The 18,392-nt window shown below is 37.3% G+C and overlaps 2 protein-coding genes across 2 annotated transcripts; both read right to left on the bottom strand.

Annotated features, from left to right (window-relative positions):
- Nucleotides 1–1,133: 1,133 nt before the first annotated feature.
- On the bottom strand, nucleotides 1,134–7,712 carry LOC110787889 (uncharacterized). The gene is made up of 4 exons (XM_021992529.2): nucleotides 7,458–7,712; nucleotides 6,983–7,117; nucleotides 2,192–2,379; nucleotides 1,134–1,684 (listed from the first exon to the last, which is right to left on the bottom strand). Exons 1-4 carry the CDS (start codon nucleotides 7,514–7,516, stop codon nucleotides 1,494–1,496), a joined length of 573 nt encoding a protein of 190 aa, XP_021848221.1. The 5' UTR covers nucleotides 7,517–7,712; the 3' UTR covers nucleotides 1,134–1,493.
- A 1,310-nt stretch (nucleotides 7,713–9,022) lies between these two features.
- LOC110788146 (hypothetical protein At1g04090) lies at nucleotides 9,023–13,092 on the bottom strand. The gene is made up of 2 exons (XM_021992789.2): nucleotides 12,541–13,092; nucleotides 9,023–10,845 (listed from the first exon to the last, which is right to left on the bottom strand). Exons 1-2 carry the CDS (start codon nucleotides 12,662–12,664, stop codon nucleotides 9,272–9,274), a joined length of 1,698 nt encoding a protein of 565 aa, XP_021848481.2. The 5' UTR covers nucleotides 12,665–13,092; the 3' UTR covers nucleotides 9,023–9,271.
- Between the last annotated feature and the right edge of the window lie 5,300 nt (nucleotides 13,093–18,392).

The raw sequence follows: 18,392 nt of genomic DNA, 5'->3' as shown, positions 1-18,392 counted from the left end.
GTATGATATATCAATAATTATGGCTAGAAAGAATGTTTATGTAAGTGTCAAAGTAGCACTAGTGAGACAATAGGGCATAGGATTGAAAGCAGAAGGGCAAAGAAAGAGGATCACACCCTATAGTAAAGTAAAGTAAAGTAAAGTATCAGGGGCCGTTTGGTTGGGGGTATTCAGGAAAGGGAATGGGAATCAGAAGGATTAATTCCCTTTGTTGTTGTTTGTAATGCTCTTTCAATCATTCCCTTTACCCTCTTGATTCCCTCAAATCCCTCTATATTGATTCCCCACCCCCCTAGGTATTGGCATTTCCTTTCCCTGATCCACCATACACCATCATCACACCACCACATCCACCATAGACCAACGCATAACACCACCCCCACCATCTGAGCCACTCTAACCGTCGACCCACCCTTGAGGTCGACGGTGTTCGGCGAGTTTCTGGCGAGTTCGCAACACAGATTCAGGCGAGTTGCTGGCGAGTTTGCAGCTCAGATTCAGGCGAGTTGCTGGCGAGATTCGAAGGTTGTTGTCTGTTGCGGGCGAGATCGGAGGTTTTGGCGGTGGAAATCGAGTTGCTGGCGGTACGTTTCTGACGAAATCGGGTTGCTGGCGGTACGTTGTTGGCGGTGGAAATCGAGTTGCTGGTGGTACGTTGCTGGCGAAATCGGGTTGCCGGCGAGTAGGGGAGAGACAAGGAGTCGCAGAGACAGAGAGTCGCAGAGACAGGGAGTCGGTCGTCGGTTGGGGGTGGTAGACCCGATGGTGGATTGGTGGTGGGTTTTTTAGGTTTTCTTTGGATTTGTTTAAACAAACAACTCTTAAAATCTATGGGATTTGCTTTCCATTCCATTCCATACCCTTTCTTGATTCCATTCCCTTTACCCCGTGTGAACCAAACGGCCCCTCATTCCTTTTCTATTCCCATATTTTTATTTTAATCTACTCCACCATATATTGTTGTGAATAACATTACACTTGTAATGTGTAAAGTCTTATTTTAATTATGCAAATTAAACCTATGTTAAAAAAAAAAAGAGAAAAAAAAAGAAAAAAAAAAGAAAAAAGCTTAACAAGCTCGGACCTGAGGGGAAATGCAGCCTGTATTATTTAACTACACTGTAAAAATAAGCTTTTCATACAAGTATCACTATAATTATCCATTACAAATGTATCAATTCTCAATATATTGCGCAATTGTAATTAATCTTGGTTCAATTCAATGCCAAGCTACACAGATTCGAGTTAAAAGGACAACATTAAGGTAGAGAAAGATCTCACAGTTGGATCCGATTGTAAACAAAAATTTACTTGTATCACTGTTTCTAGTGAAAAAAAGCTTTTATAAGTGAACATACCAAGGAAATTATACATGTATTCTTGTGTATTCCAGGAAAAATGTAACAATATCTCATATATGTATAAAAGAATATATGAATTATTTTTATTGGTTTCCGCTATAGCTAAGGAGGAAGTTCTTCCCAAGTGTCCCGTCATTGTTGTTTACCTGGAGTTCCTGTGTCTGGACATCTAGTGCAAGGTTGACATGCAGGAGAGGGGACGTCATCTGAGATGTTAATCTTAATGGTTTGCTTTGATTCTTCATTTCCTGGAATGTAGAGTACTGCGTCCAATATTAAGATGTCGAAGTTGCGTGGACGAAAGAATGATGACCAGGAGTCATCTGCCAAAAGCAGCACAAGGAAAATGTCAGCAAATATAGGCAGCCCACATTGATACAGACAAATACTCCCACCGTCCGGATCTAGTTGTCACATCATTCCAACCAATAAATATCTAACGAATTAACATAATTTTACTAAAATACCATGTGTCCCGTCTCTTCCATTCTTTTCCTCATTCCACATAGAAGGTATCACAGGAAGTTCAAGTTTGATCCATACTTAATTTAGGGAACGTGACAACTTTTTCAGGACATCGCAAAATGGTATATGTAAATAGTGTTTCCAGAGGGTAATATTCGGGTTTGGGCAAAGCTTATTACAGCAGATTGCTCCAAAAGGTTACATGACTATTGCATCAATTTTACTACATAACTTCAGAGTGGACAATAGATATCCAATTCTTTCTTCCCCATCTTAGCCTCTTAGAAAAATGACAAACCTCCTCAACCAAGAACTAGAAAAGGGTAAAAAATCAGATTAATAGAAAAGGTAGATGATATGTTCACCTCCATCGCGAACAGCCTTCAAGCGCAGAACACCATTGCCTTGAGGTCCAGAAACAGGAAATGTGCAGGACACAGAATTCCTCTTGTGAGTTACAGCAAGTGAAGCGCTATACCAAGGGCCTTTAACTACTGGTACACCAATTGCCTTAATGACTTCCTGATTCCTGCTGGCTTTCTCCATTGCCTTGCTGAAACAAAAGACAAAGAACACCAAACAGTTTGAAAAATGAGGTTAAGATAGATTTACTTGTATCACTGTAACTAGATCATGAAATTTAAAACCTACATAACCTTTTAAAACCTAATATGACATTTGAAAAATGAACCACACTATTTGCAGATTGAGTTACTAATCTTACTATCACCTGATTGTACGATAGTTAAAATGGTCAAGCCACCAGCCCAATAATACAAATCAAGACTTGCCAGCCTATCACAAGACTCAAATTCAGGCATCATAAGATATGTCGCTTGCTTGCGCATACACGTAGGTTTCACACAAGGGACTAACATTTGTCTTTCTTCATAAAATCTACCGTACTTTCTATAAATGGTGAATGTGCCCCTTCCTCTAAGATGTAGTCGTATTACACATATGTAGTACTTTATTAAGATGTTCCAAATAGATAAAAATATTTTCTTAAAATACTCCAACTTCTTTGGTACTTGGGTCAATAACAAAGTAAGAAGGTGGTTCCCCCACCAAAACTTGGAGTAAGAACTACTCAAATAGTCAAGGCAGCAGCCAGAAAATACATCATAAAAATCCACCACGAGAGCTATCTGCAAGCATATCGTCTAAAACACCCCCCCCCCCTTCTATTAGTGAAGGCGAAGCTATAGGGATGAAAAAATATCAAATAAAGAATATAAAGGTAAATCCACATTGTCCTCTTCACCTTATTGCATATTAGATCAAACCAGAAAAATCAGACCAGATCATACCACACCACACCAGACAACAAAAACCAAAACAACTCACAAAAAACATTGACAACAGACCAGATCAGACCAAGAAAGAACACTCACAAGAAACATTCAGACCGGACCTGAATCAGACCAGAAACTAGTAAAATCAGACCAGACCAAAAGTGAAGGTCTTCTTGTGGAGATTGGCAAATAATGCCCTGCCAATGAGTAAAGGCCTACATAAAAGAATTGAGAGTATTTCCCCTTTGTGTTTCCGATGTGAGATAGCTGAAGAAACCGAGCTACACGCATTATGGGAGCGTCAATATGTTGCCTACATTTGGGCTCAGTCGAAGTTGTTGGAAGTGTTTGACGGAATGCGGGTCTGGGTAGACTGGGTTTTAAAAAATTGCAAATTACCTGAGGTTGAAGAAATTGCGGTAATTGCGTGGTCAACATGGAATGAGCACAATGCCACCTTCATGGAAGTCGGATGCGCCACCCTGCTGAAATTATTGATGTTGCTGAGTCATACCTTGCTGCCTTTAGACAAGCAAGGGAGAGTGATGGTGTTGGGCGTACTGCTAGGAGTGGGCGACGGGTTAGAGTAGCATGGCAGCCACCTAGTGAGGGTTTTGTGAAGGTGAATGCTGATGGGGCTAGCTTTGGCGAGAAAGGAGTTGGCTTGGGAGTTGATGTGCGGGGCAGTAACGGTGAAGCTTGTAGGATAGCATGTAGGTAAATTAATCAGGTGCTGGATGTTAATATTATTGAGGCAAAAGCTATTGTCCTTGGTTTGCAAGTGGGCCTGCAATGTAATGCTACGAAAGTGGTAGTGGAGAGTGATAGCTTGCAAGTGATTAAAAAGCTCAAGGAGAGAGAGTTAGACGGTTCTTATTTGAGTGTGATTATTAGGGAGGTTTTGTCTATTATTAACGCTTTTGATAGTGTTGTCTTTGAACATGTTCATAGGGAAGCTAATGAAGTGGCTCATGCTATAGCTCATCTTAGCCCCTTAGACTACTCTACTAGAGTGTGGGTGGGGGGATATCCGTTGATTATCGAAGATGTAATTGCCGCTGATTTTTGCTTAGCTAATAATAATACTCAAGGCTTCTGCCTGTTTTCTCAAAAAAAAAAAAAAAAATGAAACTAGTAAAATCAGACCATACCGGATGAAGAGAACAAAGCCTAAATCCTTAAATCTTAAATGGACACTAACATCAGATTATTGTTTCAGGTGAGCAAATTATTAAATTACATTTGTTAAATACTTCACAAAACCCCAGAAGCAGCTCATATTGTCAGTTGTCAGACTTGTCACCATTCCCCTATCCCCTCCAAAAAAAGGAACACAGGAAAAACATTATGTAAAGGAAATAAATCTTTATACCCGTTTTCAGAATTATTTTTATGTCTACAAGTAACAATTCTTCAAACTCGACAAGAATCAAGCTTTGTTGATTTCAAATTTACATAGTACGAGGAACTAAATTGACGCCAACCCTCTACATCTCCTGCTGGCTAGCAATCCTAAACAAATTTTTATTCAGTCGGTTGATTCGCGTTGCTTGCACCTTTTTGTGAATCAATCTATAATCTGTCACATGATATTCACTCAGGCCGCCACTCGACTTCTGTTTTATGACGGAGAGAGATTCTGAGCAGTGGACACAAATTTCCTACAGAAGATAGTCTCTAGAAAAGTGGCAATGCTAAGCCTAAAATCCTCTTGTTTTCCTTGGAAAAACATCAATAAATTTCTCCTCTGATTGCCTCACATATTGCTTCAATATCCAAGATTTAAAATCTCCGACACCAAAGAGCAATGTACTTATTCTAAGGTCATAAGTTGCCAAACAGTGTTTGGACCAGAAAAGATATCCTCATAAACACGGAGCACTAGGCCTACGCTTGACATCATAGAGATGGCCACCCTTTTTATAATTTGACGAAACCAATGTACAAGACACTTTCCTAAATAGTGGCACTTTTGTTTACAGCTTTCTCATAAATCACAAGAGTCTCCTCCCAAATATTCTTCTACAAAACACTTCTCCAAGGGTAAACTACATGAAATAGCCATTTTATTCTCCATCAAATGAAGACGCATGGTTCTCTATGCTCATAGATTAGTCAAGAAGATACACTTTTTTTAATTACATAATTACATATCATCACTAATTGAGCAAATAAAGGAGAAGCAATGTTTATAACTTAATTCTAATCTCAGTTTAAATCAACAAATGTCATACAGTCCCTCCTGTATCCAACCTGCGGACTATCTTCTCTTCCTTCATACAAGACTCAACCCATCAAATTGAGATATCTGGTTTATCCTTTCATTAAATAGTAGATCACCTCTTCTATTACTAACACAAATAGTCCAGTAATCCTCTTTACTCTGATATCATCAATTAGGCAATGAAACACAGTTTAGTTAACATGGAAAGTGAGTTTTTTCTAGGGGTAAGGAGCTAAAGGAAGCCGTAAGATGATGGGAAACTTCACAAAATTGTATGGTGTATACAGTTCAGATATTTTTGTCACTTAACTATGGTTGCGGAATTTAAAGGGATCACAACACAAAGGAACTGAAACCACAGTGAAATTCTAAGAGGTCAAGAATCAAGATGTAGTTTTGGCTTGGGATTTAGCGCATTGATATCTAGTTCCAATGAAATATACAGTACGTGCAACTAAATAAATAACTTAGCAGCTTCCTACTTAGAAAGAACCTTTCCAAGAATTAGGGAAAAGCCACAGTCCTCTGAGGACAAACACTCCAGACTCCACTATCAATATTTTTGAAGTATAGCGGTGACCACCACAATGGCAACAATAGGTCATACAGTTTGTATTTCAGACTAACTACTTATTGGTACCTTTTATTAATAGTATTCTCAACTATCTGAGGTTAACCTCGAGTACCTATTACTTTGTTACCGTAGTCTGTCACCCAATTAGTTGATGGACGACTGGACGTAAAGATATGCGTATGTGCACACCCGAATACACTGCATAACTCCCTTCATTTACATAACAAGTATTGCCACAAATACAAATCTGTAGCATTTACAAACCATTTAGTGGAAAATGTTAACTCCATTGATTCAATAACACTTCTGGCTCCTCATGCATTGTTTTTGCATTTTGTCTATCATTGAGCCTTGCAGTTGAAGAGCATGATTACAATTTTCCCTCTACTTCATATGTCAGCAACTTCATCTTGTGATTAGTCACTTAACTTCGGCACCACTCTTGTTTTTTCTACTTTTTTTTTCTCAATACCAAAAAAATACGGAGTAATACGTAGTAGTATTTTGAAATTTGTTGAGCCTATCTTAAAAATTACTTTGTATCAATTAAGCATTGACAACAATGAAACAAAGCAAGCATATGGCACAAAACACTACATGGAAACGTACTCACTATAATCAGCAACAAAGCAAGAACATAATAAGGGTTCCAGACTGGTACACAAATAAGGTGGTAGTGTGGTACACTAATCTATCAATTCTACAAAATACGATAAACAGAATCAAAAAGTGCTACCAATTCAAATATAGGGTCCAGTCTAATTACGATATTACACAAACTAAACACACACAAATGGAGGCCAACACAATAGAAAAATGTAGTTTATATGGTCGATAAAAGACAGAGTCACTGACTCACATATCAGGTTAGTTAGTAGGAGTTGATTCTATGACATTTCTGCATTACGAAAGCTAACAGCTAATAGTCTTGAAATGTTTATGTTCGGATCAATGAATCATGTAAAAGAATCACATAGTTCTAAAGTGCATTATCCTGTACAAGCCATTTTCACTTCAAATCAAAAATAGTGATCTCGACTATGAATAACGAGCTGAATAATACCTGCTACAGCCCTGGTAGATAGCAAGGTCATCAACGGCACTCAACGCAACACCACCAGTAAGACATAGCAGAGCAGTTGACACAGCTTTTCGGCCTAATGATCTGCTCTTTTCTTCATTAACTGGCTTTGAAGCACTATAACAAACCAATAAAAAAGGATTAACACATACATCTAACAACAGAAACAAATATTTCAAAAACTTAAGAATCCCAATAAAGTCAATCACAGTACAAATCAAAATGGGCAGGAAGAAAGCACCCAAATGTCAACGAAATAGCAACAATTAGCCAATGGGTATTCATTATTGATGATAAATTTAAGTTATTTACATCTAAAAATCAACTCAATCAATCAATCATACTACCTGAAATTCTAAAGTCCAGAAATGAAGGAACAAAGAGGTTTTAGAAAATCAAGTAATATAAGCATTATAAAAGGATGAAAATGCGGGAAAAAATTGACAAGAAATTATACCCGGAAGCTGGAGATGATGATGCGATCCGAAAAAGAGAGGGTAATTTTTTTCTAAACATGGCTGATTTGATTTCCTTTGTTTCTTTCAAATTTAATTTTTGCAGGCGTTAAACCCTAAACAAAACAAATGAGGGGTTTTTGGTACCGACTAGCGAAGCAGCCACGCGGCCCCGCCCCAGGCCACGCGGCCCCGCCCCAGGCCACGCCTTGCCTACACAACTACACAAGTACGGAACTATGGACTATGGGGTGAGCCGCTTCAACATTCACTCCCCTAATTAGAGTAGTTGCTCGATTTTGAGGGTTAAAAAGGTCAATTACTTTCTTTGTAACCAAGATTAACGCCTGTTAAATACGGGTCTGGGCCGCACTCATCACCAAGGGAGAGAGTCCACTTAACAAGACGGTAGGAGGTTCCACCTTAAACCTTGACCTTATTAACTCTCTTCTCTTTTATCAATGTGGGATTCTCACACGTGATGTTTCATGGGTCAGATCTTAACACTTCCTCTCACGTGTGAGGTTCCTTTTCAATATGTGTCACATGTGATGTTTATGGGTCAGAGTGTCTTTATCACTCCCCCTCACATGGATCCCGTTCAGTTGGCCCAGAATACAGTACAGTAAGGTCCCAGCTGTGGGCCTGGCTCTGATACCATAAGCTTAAGCTGATGGTTGAAGTCCCAAAATTAGTTTTATATTCTCTCAACGTAGTTGTCTAACCATTTGAACGTATGTAAGTCATCTTCATGTTAACAGTAAAAAAAATATAAATGCGGTTGTGTTATATGGACACATAATGACCTAACACGACTCTCCTGAATTAATCGGCGGTTAAATCATTCGAATTACTCTGCACATAAGTGAAAGTTACCAAGAATTCAAGACCATGAACACCGAAATGCAAATAGCAGTATAACATAGAGAATGTAGAGATAGAATTCGGTGAAGTTGTTCATGTTACTTTGATAAAGGGGATTATAACCTACGGTATATAGGTGGAATAATCTTTCCTCTAACAAACTTTCATTATTACATTATCAAGGTGTCATTGTTATTCACTAGGAACACATGATCCTAAAAAGATACAAAATTTTCATGATATAAAAGGACTAAAAAGTCGTTCAAACTATTTTACTCCTCACTTTAGCATTATTGGATCACTTATCTATCAATTCAAGTAAAAGAAAATCAAACTTTTTTGTTATGAGAAATGTTGCATGTATTGTAAAACGGAGGTAGTACGAAACAAGCCATTGTGGCACTTGTAAAGTGGGAGAATAGGCTCATGGACAAGGCGTAATGTAAGTTGAAAATTCTCATCTAGGTTTACAACATAACACTAAATAGAATTAGAGGTTATCAAACAAAAACTATAAACAAGGCAATAAGCAAATAAATAAATAAAACTAAAAAGAACTAAACTGCAAATCTTAGTTGCTTTAGTATCTGTGCATTTGAAACATAAACAAAATACTGTAAACAGTGGCAGAACCATTGAGTGTCCCAGTACGTCATGACACATGAAAATTTTGAAAAAAAATGAAGACAAAATCTAACACGCAGAAACGCAAATGGCTCAAACCAGAGTCTATAAATCACAATATATAAATTTATGTATACATAATTTTTATGAAACACTCCTATTTACATATTCACCACACTTTCTTCGATCCTTTCCTCCTTCGGGAAGGTCAAATTGAAGCCTTGAAAGATAAATCTTGTTAAAATCAGGTACAACTTAATTAGAATGAGTTTTGACAAGAATAGAGATGGGACACGGTTACAACAAATACTACCCTATACATGTTTTACTACCACCTTTCGTCCCCTAACCAATTGTTCTTCTCTTTTGGACCAGTAGGTCCAGACTGCCCAGAAAGTTCCCCCGGAAACTTGCCAACCAAGTTTGCAACTGAACGCCGTAACAGCAATGGAAACCGTTTAATCACCTTATCCAACTCTTTCCTGGAATCGTAAACAATCTTTGGTCCCCATTCTCTCATATATTGCAGCCAGTAAGGCTCAGTAACATCTTCTCCTAGATATTCAGCAGCAATAATCTGATAATGGGTGCTAGAATCCAAACAGAAGTTGCTTCTAGCACAATCATTTCTTATCCCAATTCCAAGATTTGAGGACCCTTGAAGATAGGTTCCCGGAAATGGGTAACATGCATGTCCGTGTTTAGAAGCATAGACAACAGGTCGGTTCCCCTCCATGAACTCTAAATCACAAGCATTCTTCCACACACCACCGCTATGCTGCGAGAAGTATATGCTTTCAAGTTCACCGGTGAAGTTGCTTATACGAAGAGTAAAATGTTCCCAATCACCAATATGTTCTCCTGTCCTGCTCAGAGCAATACTACGCGGTCCAATCTTTAGAGTGGCTGGTCCATTGAAAGGTGAAAATACCCACATCGCCATATCAGTGAAAGTACCACCTAAAGCTGGTTTTACATGAACATAAAGTTGAGCACTTTCAAGGTTTCCACGCTTGAGAATTTCCTTTCGGTCATCAGTAGGAAGATCTAACCAATACTCCCCGTCATTTGTCCCACCACTAGGCAAATTAGAGCCTTCTGCATCAACAGGTTCACCAGTAGACTGCCCTGCTTTATATAAAAGAACTCCATTTTCGAAGAACCATGAAACAGAAGAGGGAAAGTAGACCTCATTTGGGTGGAAGAAAACAGTAGGACCATAGTGATGAATCAGTGCGTGAATCTGATTGAGATTTGGCATTGCAAGCCAATTCGGGTCTTTGTTTTTCAAACAAACATTGGGGATTTCTTCTCCTTCAGTCCACAGGCTAGTACAGTAGAAAGTTCCTACAGAGACACCTCTTCCCAGCATACCTCTATCACGAGGCCTAGTCTTGAAGACTTTGAAAGGAATATTCCGGAACTTAGAAAGTATGTTAAGCAATTCACCACAAGTCTCACAATCATCGACAAGATCCTCTCTGACACATCTTACTTCAGACAGATTAGGTTTACCAGGCTGGGTTTTCACAACAAAGCCTAAGGCTTTATAGCCTGAAGGGGGTTTGGGCACCCAAAAGTGACCAGATTGATCAGACGTCCCCATGCCATCATCCGAACTCCAGACTAACTTATAGTCAACAGGCATCACCAGGGCTGGTGAGCCATTATCATGTGACACCAAATCCTTAGCCACGAGAACATAGCCGTTTAAAGGCTTGTCGTTTGGATGGCAGTAATGACCAAGGCTGAAATATCCTTCAGGTATGCCTAAAGGCTTATAGAATGAAATACTGTTTCTTTTGTCACGTGACAGATGAGACCCCCAAATAAACTCAAACCTCTTTATTTCAGCAACTTGTAGCTCTCCGAGGTTTATTGTCCCAGTGGCAAATCCCCGCCCTAGTAACAAATAACAAAAACGATAAATGGATTCTGCAGTACAACTCAAAGTAACATTTCACTGCCAAATCAAAGAACAATGCTCTTCAGCATGTAAGTCAAGTTAGCTAATCAAAATCAAGGAACTGCATTTGCTTCAACTTTATGTCTAAACTGTTAAAACCATTATGAATTGCAGAATTGGTTCTAAGGATGTCCCTTGATAAGCTAATTTAGTTTTGTCCTAGGACTACCATAGGCCGGCATGGAACTACGTACGTGATGCATGCCAAGTCCTGTAATCCCTGCTTTGCTGAATTCAGCATTAAAAGTCGCTCTAATTTCTAATACTTAATAATATTATTTCAATCATTAGTGTAAAATAAACAACTTCTAAATACAATATTGGTCTAAAAGTATGTGCTGGTAATCAAAATTAACAATAGCTATCCTTGTGAACCTTAGACGCAGTCAAATACGAGTACTCAATAATCATAAATGGACGGCAAGCAATTTTTGACCAAATCAATAGTGATGACAACCAAAGAAACATAGTTGTGTACTTCGTATATATCTTGGTAGAATTCAACTATACTGAAATGAAGTTAGAAAAGAAAATCAACGATTGGTTACAGGCTCATTAGAAAAATTTATAAAGCCAACATTTCAGCTCAAAACTCTGCTCTTTAAAGACAGCATTAAAAACTGTAAGTGATGAGGAATACAAGATTTGTACAAAAGTCACAATGTATAGCCAAGACCTGAAGTTCAGAAGCAATCAGTATCGAACATTCTGTAGCAGCGAAACTAAATACAGATACCGTAAAACAAATTCCTTACTCTCCTCAATGGAAAATCGAAAAAATAGAAAAAGAATCCTAAGGAAACGATCTCACATAAACTCATTTATTATAGAAGATTGCAACAACAATTTACCAGGTACCACCCATCAATGGGATTGTTAGAGCAGTAAAACAGAAAGAAAACAACAGTTAGTAATGGAAGTTCAATGGTCTCAACCTGCAAAGTTTTCTAGAAATGAATTTGAACTCCTGTTTAAAGAGGATCATTTTGTTCAACTGAATTTCCATGTGATTCTTTTTCTATAGTCAGCTCCTCTAGTTGTTGCACATTTCATTTAAGGACACACAAATTCATACCCAATTGACAAAATTCAGCAACAGAAAAATAGACTATAGCCTATTATGCCAATTGTATGCAGGGTACAAATCTCGTATAACATATAAGGTGCACCTAATAATTTTCACAAATCTCGTGGTTGAGCGATTCTAGCCCCGTCCATGTACGAGTGCAAAAGTCTAGTTTGAGACGGTGTCATATTAATTTATTGTGAGCCTAGGCGACTTTTTAGTCTTTACTCCTTTTTATCAACCATAGTAACTTTTAACTTTTTAATTTTTTAACTTTTTAACTTGTAACGGTGTTAATGCATATAGTTGTTACACGATCTCATCCAAGAAACGACTCACATAGACACATAGTCATTGGTCGTATACTCGTATAGACTATGACCAATGTACATAAAACTAGATCATGTATCAGTATCAGCATCACAAAATTCTCTGTTTACAGACAATACTTCAAAATATTAGGCAATAAATGCATGTTTGACAAAGATTTTGTCTCAATTTTAATCATAATCAATAAACTCAAACATAAACCCAAAGATTTAACAGGTTGGAAAAAAAACATTACCTTGAGGCCACTTAGGCAATGGAGCTGGCAACAAGAAAGTATTGAAAGAAGGCGACATTTTTATTGATTTATTATTTCCATTATTTCTCTGACACCCAAAAATCTTCCTCAAAAACTCCCCCATCCACTCAGCTCTGCTTCAGATTCATCAAACCCATTTTCTTGAATGAAGAATCCGGGTTATCGGGTTGGGTTTTACCCGATTAATCGAGGGAAGTTTTTATTCAAACAAGAAACTGGCCGGAATTGATAGGTAAAGCTGTAGCTTTATTGATCATTGTTTCTGTTGAATTTTCAGATTGTATCATACAAGGGGGAGGAGGAAAGATGGGTTAATGGAGGATCCGAATGTGTAGCCGGGTAAGAAATTGCAGGGGATAAAGGGGGAAAAATGGGAATTTGGGTGGAGTTGAGAGTTATGCAATGGATCAATTCCTTGTTCCTCCTGTAGTGTTTTGCCCTTGAGTGAAGTATTCTTTGATTTGCTGGGTAGGTACAACCAAAGAGGAAAGTAGGCTAAATTATGCCCACCAATCCAGAAATAGAATCTGTCGTTTATCCGTATAAACTTTCATATGACTATATGAGGCAGTTTTACACAAAAGATCGAAATAAATTAGTTAAACACTGAAACTAATTAGCTAAGTAATAGAACCAATTATTTAAGCAATAAAATCAATTAGTTAAGCAATCAAAACGACCTTTTCGACAAGGCACCATATCTGATCTTAATCACATTTTTAAAATTTCGGATATCCGGATCCGATTCGAATTAAATTTAACTCCCGGTAATTTGTTTAATCCGTATAATTTGCAAATTACAAGTTTTCAATTTCAATAAAAAAAATTGAATTTTTTAAAGCACAATGGAAAGTTGCATATCATATAATGTAATGTATTAACAAGAATACTAATAAGGTCCTAGCCTAGTTCCCGTCAAAAAAAAAAAGGTCATAGTCTGGTGATTAAGAAACAAAACCAATGGCCGATAGGTTTCGGGGATCGAATTTCCCACTCCGTTTGTAATTTGAGGAAATTGGGAGTCAAAAGTGATCATACAATTACAAAATTCTTTTTCCTCAAAAAAAATCATCAAATTTACTCCTTTCGTCTCGAAATACTTGTACCGTTTTCCTTATAAAGTCGTTCCGGATTACTTGCACAGTTTCTATAAATGGTAAAATTTTATTAATATCATATCGATCAACTACCCCCTTACATATCACTTTGTAGTCCCATGCACCATCCCCCTACTCCTTACCCCCCTTTAAAAAGTTAACACAGATCCCTATCTATATTAAAAAATACCCCACTATCAACTACCATCTAATTAAATAATAAGTCAATTACTTTGTATTAAACTTTGTTCCGGTCAAATCAGTTCAAGTATTCCGAGACAGAGGGAGTATAAGTTATGTAAATCAGAATTGGATAATCCGATTTTCCTATCCGGTAAAACCAGATTTCCAATTAAATTGGGTGGGATTGGGATCATAAGTTTTTTTTTTTTGTTTTTTTTGTTTTTTTTTTAATTTTTATTATTATCAAAACGGCATTTCCAATTCGATTGATAAAAACAGATCGAATATCCGATTTTTCTCCCAGGAGAAATGTAATCGATATAATAGGACACGAATCCGATTCAAAATACATAGATAAACTTAAATCAGATACGACATCAAGACGAATCAATCCGGACACGATCCAATTACTCCATAAAGAAGCATAAATTTGTGATGTTGAGTAGTTATTTTATTTTTTGTATTTATATGTGAAATTAATAACTTATTATTGTTTAACTAGATGAGTAAGTTATGTACACTTATTTTTGCTAAATAAATTAAAATAAGTTGGAAATAAATGGACTATAAAACCTAAAGCCACTACTTATACATAGTGTCAAAAAGATCTTACAATGAATACACATCTTCCTCAAACGGGAATTGTGTGAGAAAATTACACAACCCAATTCAACCAAAAGTACAATTATAAAGAAGAACCATCCAAGCACTCCTGTTCATCATTATATTGGATGTTCATGGTCATCTGTTCGATATTCATTTTGATAGTGACTGCCTAACCATTTTTCCTAGTGGTTTCTTCAAAGCGTGGATGGTGATTGCCTAAGCATCATTTTTTGTGGACATGATTACTGAAATCGTGATCATCAAAATGGACTAATCAATGCGGTAATTCAAACCATTTCTAGAACTCTACTAAACTTTAGACATCGAGACTATTTAATGATTAGTTATTTTTTGGTGTCCTTAAGGTTAAATCCGGATCACCAGATGTATAACATATATTGAGGAAAAAATATCTAATGGTGCATTTTGTTTAACTTAAAAACATAAATTCCGGGTCGAATGAGTATAAATAAGTTACACTCATGTCCTATTATGTCTATAAATTTCAATCATGTTACTGTATATAAATTTATTCTCTTAAGTCTAGCCTCTTGAAATCAGTTATGATCAGATCCAATATATTTCAACCAAAACTTATCATATCTTACCAAGTCATCAAGTTTAATCAAAGTAAATAAATTTAAGATAAATTAAAGTGCTATAACTTACTTCCTCCGTTTCTGAAAGTTCTTTACGCTTTGAAATATGTGTCCAAAATATGAAAAGTTTGACCGTAAATTCTCACTATTATATACATCAAAACGTTACATGTAAGATCTTGTTAGATTGGTCTCGGTATGTATTTTCAGAATATCAAATTTTATAAATTTTTCCACATACGAAATTGGATATATTAGTAGTTAAATATTGCATTGGAGTTCGTGCAAATAGTAACTGTAAAGAACTTTCTGAAACGGAGGTAGTATAAGATAATAAGAATCCACTTTAAACTAGTTATATTTAGGAGTATATTTCTCATCTTGTAAACCCACTAGAGTAGACTTTGCCAACATCATGCAAAAGAATAAAAGCAGAATTAATTCGTGGCATGCGAATCATCTTTCCAAAGCGGGAAGAGCTATTCTTGTCTAAAGTAATTTAGAAGCACTCCCAGCCTATGTATGTTCCTCATTTTTACCGTCACAAAAAACTTGTCAACAACTGGATTCAGTACATAGAAATTTCTTTTGGAAACAAACTTCTCAAACGAATGCAACCCTACTCATTTCTTGGTAAACAGTCTGCAAACCAAACTCCTTGGGAGGACTGAGTCTACATCGGACCAGACCTCTAAACAGGGCTTTTCTAGCTAAACTAGGTTGGAAAATACTGCACAACAACAATAATTTGTGGGTCTCCTTAATCAGGAAGAAGTATATCAGCAACACTTCATTTTTTGAATATAAACAAAAAAAAAAACCAGACTCACAAATTTGGCACGACATCTTAAAGCAAAGGGAGCTTCTTAGAAAGGGAATTATATGGAAAATCTATAAACTTCTGGCTAGACAATTGGGATATTTAAACTAATCTCTTGACTTTTCTCAACAGAAACATCAATAACAAAAACACAAATCTTGTAGTTTTCGAATTCATTCTCCAATCAAAGGAATGACACATCCCCAAACTCCTTAACATCATTCCTAAAAGAATGGTTCAAAAAGTCCAAGCAATACCTATCCCTCTCCTTGACATAAATGATACTTCCATATGAGGGCCCACGACTTCAGGTGATTTCTTGGTTAAATCAGCAACCTGGCTAGCACACGATATCCCGGATAATCAACCCCAATGGGAATATCGTTGGATTTGAAAGCTAAATCTCCCACCAAAGGTCCAAATCTTCCTCTGAAAAACTTACCACAAAAGTATCCCTACTCGGGGCATTCTCTTCAAAAGGAACATTTTTCCTTTTGATGTTTTCCCTCTTTGAGACACTTACATTGAAACTATTAACCACATTTTTATTATTACAATATTAACCACCTTTTTATTCAGTGTCCGAATGCAAAACAGGTTTAAACACATGACCATACTAAATCTTGGTTAGATTTCTCTAACCCTCACCATTAATTTTTTTTGATACCATTAGGTATCTAAAAAACTTCCAAGCAACCCTCTGTAAATTAGTTTTTACCGTTTGGGCTCTACGGAAGGAGAAAATGACTGCATTTTAAACAATGGTATTTTTAATGCTCTTTGAGTCTTCTTTAAGGCCATTATAGCCCACAAAGAATGGCAACTCCGAACTGGTATTGATCTGCAACAATTTAAGGGTACCTACACACACACTACAGTTAACCACACTCCTTCTATTCAAGTTGGATATACCCTCCTCCACCGGGTACATTCAAGCTCAATTTTGAGGGATCGTGCAAACCTTCATTAGCAACATCTGGATTTATTATTCACGATAACAATGGCGGCTCGATCAGTGCCCACACTCACAATCTGGGCATTTCACAAATTTTTATGGCAGAAGTTTGTGCTCTTCACAAAGGAATTCAAGAAGCAAAACGCCTCAACATCAAGCATATTAGTATTGAAGGAGACAATTTGATGGTCGTCAATCCCGTGGAACCTTCACTTCATTATTCAAGATATCAAGGATATTCTCACCTTATTCGACTATTAAGATATTAAGCACGTCTACCGAGGAGCTAAACGAGCAACATATTGGATCGCAAATGTTGGTCACTTAGTTAGCAACACCATGAGTGTCGAACTTGTAATAATCCCCAATTACTTTCCATTTTAGACAATGATTACTTAGGAGTAACCCTCGTGCGAAGGGGCTCCTAATGTACTATTCTTTTTACCTTTTCAAAAAAAAAAAAACTAGTTATATAAACTAGTAGAGCTGTCAAAAACTGACACAACCTGAAAATCCGACCTGAACCGATCGAACCCGTAACTGACCATGACCCGAAATTTTGGTAAAACATGTAACCTGAAACCTGGCCTGCACTCGACTTGAAAAACTCGATAACCGATTTAACCCGGTGTTGTATGACCCTAACCCGACACCTGACCAAAAGATGACCGATAACTGAACTGAGTGACCGGACAATGATCTGAACCCGATTCGATACCCGACCCGACAATGACCGTAACGCGATTTTTACCACATAACCTATTAGTGACTCGATCTGTGGAGTAAATATGTTACGTTTGAATATTTTGAGATGACCAAATCAGTTATTGACTCAATCCTAACCTCCGAAAGTGAACCCGACTTGAATATTTAACCGACTCGAAATTATCCGATCCGAACTTGACCCCAAATCCGAGATTAACTGCTACAAACCCGAATATATAAGACCCAAACCCGAAATTGACCTGACCCGAACATGACTAGACCTGAACTCGACTTGTACCCTAAATGGGGGAAAAACCCCGACATGATGCGAACGAAACACCGAAAACCAACCCGACCTGAACCTGAGTGATAAAGTAACCCGACAGTCCGACACGACCCGACCTGATCAAGACTCAAAACCCAATCCGAACCCGACCCAGTGACCTATTTTAACTACTCTAATTCACAGGTCACAAATTCACAATATCAAAGAGGCACTTGTCAAAAGAAGCAAGATAAATGCAAGGCGCATTAAGTAATAAGAATAAGTCGGTGATTCCCGTCAAAAAAAAAAAAAAAAAAAAAAAAGAATAAGTCGGTGATTCCCGTCAAAAAAAAAAAAAAAAAAAAAAAGAATAAGTCGGTGATTTCCGTTAGGGAAGCTTTGTCTTATTTTCATGCTTTAGTACGAGTAAGCAATTTGAACAAGAAAATCTCACTTTATTCCTGGCTTCGTGGAAGATTCCACCTAAATTGCATTCACCAAAGTCGCAAAATGGCCTCCATATAAACAATGACTTGAATTTCCCCAAAACTTAAATGTTACGTGAAAAATACTTACTCGGATGCATTATCCTCACAAGCCA

The sequence above is a fragment of the Spinacia oleracea genome, chromosome 6, assembly GCF_020520425.1.
Source record: "Spinacia oleracea cultivar Varoflay chromosome 6, BTI_SOV_V1, whole genome shotgun sequence".
In the NCBI taxonomy this organism is placed as follows: Eukaryota; Viridiplantae; Streptophyta; class Magnoliopsida; order Caryophyllales; family Amaranthaceae; genus Spinacia; species Spinacia oleracea.
This window is presented reverse-complemented; position numbering and strand designations above follow the sequence as displayed.

Excerpts from the sequence above, each read along its gene's own strand:
- LOC110787889 (XM_021992529.2), bottom strand. The coding sequence starts at position 7,516 with ATGTTTAGAAAAAAATTACCCTCTCTTTTTCGGATCGCATCATCATCT. Across the intron at positions 2,380-6,982 it reads ATCTACCAGGGCTGTAGCAG|CAAGGCAATGGAGAAAGCCA; the intron begins GTATTATTCAGC and ends CTTTTGTTTCAG. Across the intron at positions 1,685-2,191 it reads GAAGGCTGTTCGCGATGGAG|ATGACTCCTGGTCATCATTC; the intron begins GTGAACATATCA and ends TGCTTTTGGCAG.
- LOC110788146 (XM_021992789.2), bottom strand. The coding sequence starts at position 12,664 with ATGGGGGAGTTTTTGAGGAAGATTTTTGGGTGTCAGAGAAATAATGGA. Across the intron at positions 10,846-12,540 it reads ATTGCCTAAGTGGCCTCAAG|GGCGGGGATTTGCCACTGGG; the intron begins GTAATGTTTTTT and ends ATTTGTTACTAG.